General features: G+C 48.8%; 1 protein-coding gene across 11 annotated transcripts in view; it reads right to left on the bottom strand.

Moving 5' to 3' along the window:
* The window catches only part of LOXL3 (lysyl oxidase like 3), a 105,665-nt gene that overhangs the window by 16,659 nt on the left and 76,952 nt on the right, over positions 1-12,054 (bottom strand). For 10 of the 11 annotated variants that reach the window (XM_077478254.1, XM_077478251.1, XM_077478247.1 and 7 more), the window contains 3 exons: positions 9,679-9,838; positions 2,007-2,250; positions 1,719-1,834 (listed from right to left, as the gene is read on the bottom strand). In XM_077478254.1, the coding sequence (XP_077334380.1) occupies positions 1,719-1,834; positions 2,007-2,250; positions 9,679-9,838 (520 nt within the window). Of the gene's footprint in view, positions 1-1,718; positions 1,835-2,006; positions 2,251-9,678; positions 9,839-10,054; positions 10,211-12,054 lie in introns of all 11 variants that reach the window. The other variant, XM_077478248.1, reaches the window with a different exon arrangement.

The following is a 12,054-nucleotide window of genomic DNA, read 5'->3' as shown; positions in this document are numbered from 1 at the left end:
GAGCTCTCTGCAGCATATGAGGAGCCATCAGGGATGAGGAGCTTTCTACAGTGTATGAATGAGGAGCCACCAGGGACAAGGAGCCTTCTACAGTGTATAAGGAGCCCTCTGCAATGTATGAGGAGCCACCAGGGATGAGGGGCCCTCTAAAGTGTATCAAGAGCCAGTAGGGATGAGGAGCCACCAGGGACAAGGAGCCTTCTACAGTGTATAAGGAGCCCTCTGCAGTGTATGAGGAGCCACCAGGGATACAGAAGAGCCACCAAGTATGAGGATCCTTCTACAGTGTATGAGGAGCCCCCAGGGATGAGGATCACTCTACAGTGTATGAGGAGCCCCCAGGGATGAGGATCACTCTACAGTGTATGAGGAGCCACCAGGGATGAGGGGCCCTCTAAAGTGTATCAAGAGCCAGTAGGGATGAGGAGCCCTCTGCAGTGTATGAGGAGCCACCAGGGATACAGAGGAGCCACCAAGTATGAGGATCCTTCTACAGTGTATGAGGAGTTGCCAGGGATGAGGATCCTTCTACAGTGTATGAGGAGCCTCCAGGGATGGGATAAGATTTAATCATTTTCATATAAAGTTCTGCTGAATCCGGGGAGGAGATTTTCGGAGGCTTGGCTCCTAAACCCAGAAATCATGAGACTGGGAAGTTCCAGATGGCCTAACGCCCAGAGGAAAGCCATCCCAGCTTCTGCAGCCAAACCTCCAGACTGTATGGAAGGAGAACTTCTGGCACCGGAGGTGAAGTACACAAGATTAAGATGCAGAACATGGAAACCACAAAGTGTTCTTTATTGGTGTAGCACCCCGTTATTAGAGGTTATTAGGGACCCCCAAGGTCAGACTTTTCACCTAAGGGTAGATTTCTTGCCGTCTAGTGAGGATGAGAATAGATTGGACAAGAGATTATTTAAGATAATACACTCCAGAGAGAGGGTCACAGTATATCTGTCTCATATCAGCCCCAATGCAGGAATTTCGGACCTCAGATCAGCCCCAATGCATAAACATCAGACCTCATATCAGCCCCAATGCAGGAACTTCAGACCTCAGATCAGCCCCAATGCATTAACTTCAGATATCAGATCCATCCCTATGCATGAACTTTAGATCTCAGATCAGCCAACTTCAGACATGAGATCAGCCCCAGTACATGATCTTCAGACCTCAGATCTGCCCCAATGTATGAACTTCAGATCTCAGATCAGCCCCAATGTATGAACTTCAGATCTCAGATCAGCCCCAATGCATGAACTTCAGACCTCAGATCAGCCCCAATGTATGAACTTCAGATCTCAGATCAGCCCCAATGTATGAACTTCAGACCTCAGATCAGCCCCAATGTATGAACTTCAGATCAGCTTCAAAATAATTAGCACCTAGCGAGCTGCCAGTTACAGCCAATGGCATTGGGTGCCCACACAGGTATGTGTTCTTGGGCTTCTGATGTCTGTGGTGCAAAAAGACAGACTAGCTGCAGTATTTCACCCCAATAGCTCACGAGTCTGATCCAAAAGCCCTGAAGAACTCTGAGACCCTTAGACATAATGGAAATGACTGAAACCACCAGAAAAGTAAAGCAATATGGATGGACCATACAACGGACAGGTGTTAGAAGAGCATTGAACATTGAGAGATGAACCAACATAGAAGATAGACCATACTCTTCCCTCTATAGATACCTCTGGGCTCTCCACACAAGAGATACTTACACTCCTGGCACTCCGTGTCCTCCAGGCAGAAGCTGGCCTTGTGTCCTTCTGCCACTTTAGTTCCATTTGAAGTCAGCAGATCATAGTGTGTGAAAATGTCCATACTGTGGTAATGCCTGAGGAGACACAAGGGTGTGAGAAGATTAGAAGACAACCAATTCAATATACCACCCTATACTGTCCCGGTATCACCCTGCAGGAGGAAGAGGAGGACAGACTCATAGCCCCCTTCTGTCACCCTGCAGGAGAAGGGATAGGCCTTCTTCCCTCTCTATTATGCCCACTTACCCATGGCATTCATGCCACACCCAGGAGTGTCTGCCAGCCTTTGGCCTGAAATCAGCACGCCCAATGTTGTGTATTTGGGAGGAGAATCGCAGTAGTCGCCGGTGGCCATATGGCCAGTTGGCATTGCGAGCGGAGCTGGATAGACAGTTCTCCTCAGCCGCACAGTACAACATGTGGAGTGGTCGGTCTTCGATGTAGGCCGTCTCCTGGACAAGAGGTGCGTGAAGGATCAGATCAGAAGCAGCTGTTGGGATAAAGTAACATGTCACATATTTGTTTCATCGAATGTTTGTGTGAATCATTATCCAATCACTGGACCTCCAATACAATCTCCTTCAACTAGTGTACACCATGCTACAATGTCCCTACCATCACCAGTCACCTTCCATTATAATCCATAATCTGCAACCAATAAACATTATCTTCCTTCCCCTGACCCACCAGACCATACACTGACCATAGTCTATGTGCCCCAATCTATTGAACGTGTTCTCTAATAACTGAACCCTGCCTCTCCTCAACCTGGACCCACCAGAACCCAACTGTGTACTGACCATAGTCTATTGTCTGCACCCCATCTATCCTCTACCTCTACCATCCTGACCCATGTTTCCCCGTCTATGTACTGACCATAGTCTATAGCAGGGATAGGCAACCTCGGCCTTCCAGCTGTGCTGAAACTACAAGCCCCATGAGATATTGCAAGACCCTGACAACAATCACAGGCATGACTCCTAGAGGCAGAGGCATGATGGGATTTGTAGTTTTACCACAGCTGGAGGGCCGAGGTTGCCTACCCCTGGTCTATAGTATTAACTGCACCTTGTCTCTCCTCAGTCTGGACCCACCAGATCCATGCTTCCCTATCTGTGTACTGACCATAGTCAATACCCCACCCCAATCCACTGGAAATATTATATATTAACCACACCCTGTCTATCTTCTGCCTCTACCATCCTGTCCCATGCTTGCTGAACTGTGTACTGGATATAGGCTGTACCCCCAACCCAGTGGACTTATGAACTGCAACCCCATCTCTCTTTCATGTAAACCCAGCAGACCCATGCGTCCTTACCTGTGTACTATCCAAAGTCTATATGCCCCCTCCATCAATCCAACCCAGTTCTATTTTATTTGCATCCTGTCTCTTCTGCACATGAATTCACCAGACCCCCCCCCCCCCCCCCCCCAATGCTTTCTTAACTATGTACTGACTATAGTCTACATGCTCCCCAATACAATGGACCTATGTTATATTTATAGCACCCTGTTTTTCCACCACCTGGACCCACCAGACCCTAACTGTGTACAGACTATAGTCTATATGCACCCCAATCTAATCCTATATTGTCTGAATTCTGTCTCTCCTTCACATGGACCCACCAGATCCCCCATGCTTCCATAACTGTGTACTGACCATACCTTACATCCGCCCCTCTATCTTCTCTCTAGACCAGTGATGGTGAACCTTGGCACCCCAGATGTTTTGGAACTACATTTCCCATGATGCTTTGGCACTCTGCAGTGTAGTGGAGCATCATGGGAAATGTAGTTCCAAAACATCTGGGGTGCCAAGGTTCGCCATCACTGCCCTAGACCATCCAGACCCATGCTCCAATATTCTTCTCTAACAGTATACTGATCCAGAGTCTTCACCTCCCAGTACACTGGATCTGTTCTATATTTACTGAACCTTGTCTTTTTCCTCCATGCTATGGACCACCCAGACCAATGCTCCAATCTTTATCCATGTCTCTTTGCTGAACCAAATCTTAACCCTCCCAATCCACTGAATTTATTTTATAATAACTGCAACCCATCTCTTCTCTTCCTCCTGAACCCACCAGACCCGTGCTGCAATCTTCATTCTAAACTGTAACTGAGCCATAGTCTTCATGTCCCCAATCAATTGTACTTGTGGCTCAATCTATATTACCGGAATCTCATCTCTTTTGCTCCACCTACAAAAACCAGAGACCATCACCTTCTACCCTATACCTGATGAGCCATGTTCCTCCACTGACAAAACCCAGAGGCCATCACCTTCTACCCTATACCTGATGAGCCATGGTCCTCCACTGACAAAAACCAGAGGCCATCACCTTCTACCCTATACCTGATGAGCCATGGTCCTCCACTGACAAAAACCAGAGGCCATCACCTTCTACCCTATACCTGATGAGCCATGGTCCTCCACTGACAAAACCCAGAGGCCATCACCTTCTACCCTATACCTGATGAGCCATGGTCCTCCACTGACAAAACCCAGAGGCCATCACCTTCTACCCTATACCTGATGAGCCATGGTCCTCCACTGACAAAACCCAGAGGCCATCACCTTCTACCCTATACCTGATGAGCCATGGTCCTCCACTGACAAAACCCAGAGGCCATCACCTTCTACCCTATACCTGATGAGCCATGGTCCTCCACTGACAAAACCCAGAGGCCATCACCTTCTACCCTATACCTGATGAGCCATGGTCCTCCACTGACAAAACCCAGAGGCCATCACCTTCTACCCTATACCTGATGAGCCATGTTCCTCCACTGACAAAAACCAGAGGTCATCACCTTCTACCCTATACCTGATGAGCCATGTTCCTCCATTGACAAAACCCAGAGGCCATCACCTTCTACCCTATACCTGATGAGCCATGGTCCTCCACTGACAAAACCCAGAGGCCATCACCTTCTACCCTATACCTGATGAGCCATGGTCCTCCACTGACAAAAACCAGAGGTCATCACCTTCTACCCTATACCTGATGAGCCATGTTCCTCCACTGACAACAAACAGAGGCCATCACCTTCTACCCTATACCTGATGAGCCATGGTCCTCCACTGACAAAAACCAGAGGCCATCACCTTCTACCCTATACCTGATGAGCCATGGTCCTCCACTGACAAAAACCAGAGGCCATCACCTTCTACCCTATACCTGATGAGCCATGGTCCTCCACTGACAAAACCCAGAGGCCATCACCTTCTACCCTATACCTGATGAGCCATGGTCCTCCACTGACAAAACCCAGAGACCATCACCTTCTACCCTATACCTGATGAGCCATGGTCCTCCACTGACAAAACCCAGAGGCCATCACCTTCTACCCTATACCTGATGAGCCATGGTCCTCCACTGACAAAACCCAGAGGCCATCACCTTCTACCCTATACCTGATGAGCCATGGTCCTCCACTGACAAAACCCAGAGGCCATCACCTTCTACCCTATACCTGATGAGCCATGTTCCTCCATTGACAAAACCCAGAGGCCATCACCTTCTACCCTATACCTGATGAGCCATGGTCCTCCACTGACAAAAACCAGAGGTCATCACCTTCTACCCTATACCTGATGAGCCATGTTCCTCCATTGACAAAACCCAGAGGCCATCACCTTCTACCCTATACCTGATGAGCCATGGTCCTCCACTGACAAAACCCAGAGGCCATCACCTTCTACCCTATACCTGATGAGCCATGTTCCTCCACTGACAACAAACAGAGGCCATCACCTTCTACCCTATACCTGATGAGCCATGGTCCTCCACTGACAAAAACCAGAGGTCATCACCTTCTACCCTATACCTGATGAGACATGGTCCTCCACTGACAAAACCCAGAGGCCATCACCTTCTACCCTATACCTGATGAGCCATGTTCCTCCACTGACAAAACCCAGAGGCCATCACCTTCTACCCTATACCTGATGAGCCATGTTCCTCCACTGACAACAAACAGAGGCCATCACCTTCTACCCTATACCTGATGAGCCATGTTCCTCCACTGACAAAAAACAGAGGCCATCACCTTCTACCCTATACCTGATGAGCCATGTTCCTCCACTGACAAAAAACAGAGGCCATCACCTTCTACCCTATACCTGATGAGCCATGGTCCTCCACTGACAAAAAACAGAGGCCATCACCTTCTACCCTATACCTGATGAGCCATGTTCCTCCACTGACAAAACCCAGAGGCCATCACCTTCTACCCTATACCTGATGAGCCATGTTCCTCCACTGACAAAAACCAGAGGCCATCACCTTCTACCCTATACCTGATGAGCCATGTTCCTCCACTGACAAAAACCAGAGGCCATCACCTTCTACCCTATACCTGATGAGCCATGGTCCTCCACTGACAACAAACAGAGGCCATCACCTTCTACCCTATACCTGATGAGCCATGGTCCTCCACTGACAACAAACAGAGGCCATCACCTTCTACCCTATACCTGATGAGCCATGTTCCTCCACTGACAAAACCCAGAGGCCATCACCTTCTACCCTATACCTGATGAGACATGGTCCTCCACTGACAAAAACCAGAGGTCATCACCTTCTACCCTATACCTGATGAGCCATGGTCCTCCACTGACAAAAACCAGAGGTCATCACCTTCTACCCTATACCTGATGAGCCATGGTCCTCCACTGACAAAACCCAGAGGCCATCACCTTCTACCCTATACCTGATGAGCCATGGTCCTCCACTGACAAAAACCAGAGACCATCACCTTCTACCCTATACCTGATGAGCCATGTTCCTCCATTGACAAAACCCAGAGGCCATCACCTTCTACCCTATACCTGATGAGCCATGGTCCTCCACTGACAAAAACCAGAGGTCATCACCTTCTACCCTATACCTGATGAGCCATGTTCCTCCATTGACAAAACCCAGAGGCCATCACCTTCTACCCTATACCTGATGAGCCATGGTCCTCCACTGACAAAAACCAGAGGTCATCACCTTCTACCCTATACCTGATGAGACATGGTCCTCCACTGACAAAACCCAGAGGCCATCACCTTCTACCCTATACCTGATGAGCCATGGTCCTCCACTGACAAAACCCAGAGGCCATCACCTTCTACCCTATACCTGATGAGCCATGTTCCTCCACTGACAACAAACAGAGGCCATCACCTTCTACCCTATACCTGATGAGCCATGTTCCTCCACTGACAAAAACCAGAGGTCATCACCTTCTACCCTATACCTGATGAGCCATGTTCCTCCACTGACAACAAACAGAGGCCATCACCTTCTACCCTATACCTGATGAGACATGTTCCTCCACTGACAAAAAACAGAGGCCATCACCTTCTACCCTATACCTGATGAGCCATGTTCCTCCACTGACAAAAAACAGAGGCCATCACCTTCTACCCTATACCTGATGAGCCATGGTCCTCCACTGACAAAAAACAGAGGCCATCACCTTCTACCCTATACCTGATGAGCCATGTTCCTCCACTGACAAAAAACAGAGGCCATCACCTTCTACCCTATACCTGATGAGCCATGGTCCTCCACTGACAAAAACCAGAGGTCATCACCTTCTACCCTATACCTGATGAGCCATGGTCCTCCACTGACAAAAACCAGAGGTCATCACCTTCTACCCTATACCTGATGAGACATGTTCCTCTACTGACAAAACCCAGAGGCCATCACCTTCTACCCTATACCTGATGAGCCATGTTCCTCCACTGACAACAAACAGAGGCCATCACCTTCTACCCTATACCTGATGAGCCATGTTCCTCCACTGACAAAACCCAGAGGCCATCACCTTCTACCCTATACCTGATGAGCAATGTTCCTCCACTGACAACAAACAGATACCATCACCTTCTACCCTATATCTGATGAGAAATGTTCCTCCACTGACAAAACCCAGAGGCCATCACCTTCTACCCTATACCTGATGAGCCATGTTCCTCCACTGACAACAAACAGAGACCATCACCTTCTACCCTATATCTGATGAGACATGTTCCTCCACTGACAAAACCCAGAGGCCATCACCTTCTACCCTATACCTGATGAGCCATGGTCCTCCACTGACAAAAACCAGAGGTCATCACCTTCTACCCTATACCTGATGAGCCATGTTCCTCCATTGACAAAACCCAGAGGCCATCACCTTCTACCCTATACCTGATGAGCCATGGTCCTCCACTGACAAAAACCAGAGGTCATCACCTTCTACCCTATACCTGATGAGCCATGTTCCTCCATTGACAAAACCCAGAGGCCATCACCTTCTACCCTATACCTGATGAGCCATGGTCCTCCACTGACAAAAACCAGAGGTCATCACCTTCTACCCTATACCTGATGAGCCATGTTCCTCCATTGACAAAACCCAGAGGCCATCACCTTCTACCCTATACCTGATGAGCCATGGTCCTCCACTGACAAAACCCAGAGGCCATCACCTTCTACCCTATACCTGATGAGCCATGTTCCTCCACTGACAAAACCCAGAGGCCATCACCTTCTACCCTATACCTGATGAGCCATGGTCCTCCACTGACAAAAAACAGAGGCCATCACCTTCTACCCTATACCTGATGAGCCATGTTCCTCCACTGACAAAAAACAGAGGCCATCACCTTCTACCCTATACCTGATGAGCCATGGTCCTCCACTGACAAAAACCAGAGGTCATCACCTTCTACCCTATACCTGATGAGCCATGTTCCTCCATTGACAAAACCCAGAGGCCATCACCTTCTACCCTATACCTGATGAGCCATGTTCCTCCACTGACAAAAACCAGAGGCCATCACCTTCTACCCTATACCTGATGAGCCATGTTCCTCCACTGACAAAAACCAGAGGCCATCACCTTCTACCCTATACCTGATGAGCCATGTTCCTCCACTGACAAAAACCAGAGGCCATCACCTTCTACCCTATACCTGATGAGCCATGGTCCTCCACTGACAACAAACAGAGGCCATCACCTTCTACCCTATACCTGATGAGCCATGGTCCTCCACTGACAACAAACAGAGGCCATCTCCTTCTACCCTATACCTGATGAGCCATGTTCCTCCACTGACAACAAACAGAGGCCATCACCTTCTACCCTATACCTGATGAGCCATGTTCCTCCACTGACAAAACCCAGAGGCCATCACCTTCTACCCTATACCTGATGAGCCATGTTCCTCCACTGACAACAAACAGAGACCATCACCTTCTACCCTATATCTGATGAGACATGTTCCTCCACTGACAAAACCCAGAGGCCATAACCCTTCTACCCTATACCTGATGAGCCATGTTCCTCCACTGACAAAAACCAGAGGCCATCACCTTCTACCCTATACCTGATGAGCCATGTTCCTCCACTGACAAAACCCAGAGGCCATCACCTTCTACCCTATACCTGATGAGCCATGTTCCTCCACTGACAACAAACAGAGGCCATCACCTTCTACCCTATACCTGATGAGCCATGTTCCTCCACTGACAAAAACCAGAGGCCATCACCTTCTACCCTATACCTGATGAGCCATGTTCCTCCACTGACAAAAACCAGAGGCCATCACCTTCTACCCTATACCTGATGAGCCATGGTCCTCCACTGACAAAAAACATAGGTCATCACCTCATGTCCTATACCTGATGAGCCATGGTCCTCCAAATACCAGAACCTCCCTCCACCCTCTGAAGCTGGACTTCTATTCCATCTATTGACTCTCTGGTCCCTTCTACAAAGGTAGTGAATAGTCACCTTCTATAAGAGCTTCGCTCAAAAGAACTAGACCAGATTATGGGAAATCTTTCCAACTGCCCACCTACAGAGCTGAAGCCCCTTCCTTTCCATTCTCTGACGTATCATCCGATATCTTTATTACCATACTCACTTTCAGAACATATGACTCCAGCTGCATGCCGTGAGCCGGTGTTCTTGCAGCTGACGGCGCGGTGATGAGTACACTGCTGTAGGGACATCTCAGTGCCGGAGCAGCGCACCCCACTCATGATCATATCCGTCATATTGCTAGAGTCCCAGTACCAGGTTTCCTGGGTGAAGACAATGATACATAACAGCGCAAGCAGAACAAACACTCCAAACCTAAATATTACACCATGCAGAGTCTGATTATTGTATACCCCCCCCCCCACCCATCTTCTATATGGTACTGTGACCCTCTATTCATTCTATGAGGTCCTCTCAGCCTCACACTTTATTCTCATATACATAACATGGGGACAGGTAAGACCCTCCACTGTACGTACCGTCACAGCATGCAGAGAGTACCCCAAGCCGAGCTGCCGACAAGCCACCATTGCCTCCTTAGTGGTCCAGCCATCGCTGCACAGGTAACCCCAAGACGTTCCAAGCTTCAGTTCCACGCGCCCCTCATACCGTGTGCGCCCCCCAACAATGCGTATCTGTGAGGCAGCCAGAGTGCGGCAAGCAGTGACATAGAGACATCAGACAAAGCACCATTGAGGTCAATTACATGGTACGACAACATGGGCACTGTGAGGTGGGAGCAACTCTGGTGGACATCAGAAATATGAAGGGACACTGGAGGTAAATGTCATATTTACAAGAAGCAGAGACAAGCTTCTTCATGGAGACAAGTGAACAACAAGACAAGACTGGAGGCTTCCTGGGAGACCACAATTAACAAAGCGTGCGGCAAACTTACCTTAAACCAAACCATGAACATACAGCATAGCAGCCCATCCATCAACGCCACCAACACGTACACAGGAGAGACGTACACAGGAGAGACGTACACAGGAGAGACGTACACAGGAGACAAAGCAGGCAGCAGACTTACCTCAAACCAAACCATGAACATACAGCATAGCAGCCCATCCATCAACGCCACCAACACATACACAGGAGAGACGTACACAGGAAACAAAGCAGGCGGCAAACTTACCTCAAACCAAACCATGAACATACAGCATAGCAGCCCATCCATCAACGCCACCAACACGTACACAGGAGAGACGTACACAGGAGACAAAGCAGGCGGCAAACTTACCTCAAACCAAACCATGAACATACAGCATAGCAGCCCATCCATCAATGCAACCAACACATACACAGGAGAGCCTACACAGACAACACACAGCAACCCTACTGCACAGAGACCAGCCCAGAGGAGCGACATGCACATGGCAGGCACAGAACCCCACCCTTTCCTTGTATTGCCAGTTTAATGGAGCCACGCTGAGGGGCTCATATTCTTCCCAACCTTCACTGAGGGCCACAACCGTGTCCTACTATTCCAGAGGATAGACATGGCGTCAGGCTGGCTGTACAAAATAGCAAAGCTGGCCTTAGATTTCAGAAAGTAGATGGAGGTCAGTTGTATCACCCTCAGGGTGTTTTAGCTGGTATGGTATCAAGAATGGTTACATGGTGCAGCTTTCCATATGCACCCTATGGAGATGGCAGGGTGGTGTACTAGAAATAGCTATGGTGTTGGCATATCAGGGAGAATAAAATAGCAATTGTACAAAGCTTTTCAATCTATCACCCCCCTTCAAAACATGCTTCTGCCAGCAGTGCCTGCTGGTGCCTCATTGGCATTAGATAGTCATATTGTGTGGTGTCTGTTGGTGCTGCATGGACTTTAGTTAGTCATATTGCATGGTGTGTTGTTGCCCCATAGACATTAGATTGTTGTATTGTGTGGTGTCTGCCGGTGCCCCATGGACATTGGATAGTCATATTGTGTGGTGTCTGTTGGTGCCCCATGGATCTTAGATGGTCATATTGTGTGGTGTCTGTTGGTGCCCCATGGACATTGGATAGTCATATTGTGTGGTGTCTGCCGGTGCCCCATGGACATTGGATAGTCATATTGTGTGGTGTCTGTTGGTGCCCCATGGATCTTAGATGGTCATATTGCATGGTGTCTGTTGGTGCCCCATGGACAGTAGATGGCTGTATTGTATGGTGTCTACTGGTGCCTCATTGATATCAGATAGTCATTATGTGTGGTGTCTGTTGATGCCCCATGGAACTTAGATAGTGATATTGCATGGTGTCTGTAGTTGCCCCATAGACATTAGATCGTTGTATTGTGTGGTGTCTGCTGGTGCCCCATGGACCTTAGATGGTCATATTGCGTGGTGTCTGCTGGTGCCTCATTGACATCAGACCATCATATTGTGTAGTGTCTGCTGGTGCCCCATGGACCTTAGATGGTCATATTGTGTGGTGTCTGCTGGTGCCCCATGGACCTTAGATGGTCATATTGTGTGGTGTCTGC

The sequence above is a fragment of the Lithobates pipiens genome, unplaced genomic scaffold (genome assembly GCF_037356315.1).
Source record: "Lithobates pipiens isolate NorthernLeopardFrog02 unplaced genomic scaffold, aLitPip1_a1.2 Scaffold_13, whole genome shotgun sequence".
NCBI lineage: Eukaryota > Metazoa > Chordata > Amphibia > Anura > Ranidae > Lithobates > Lithobates pipiens.
This window is presented reverse-complemented; position numbering and strand designations above follow the sequence as displayed.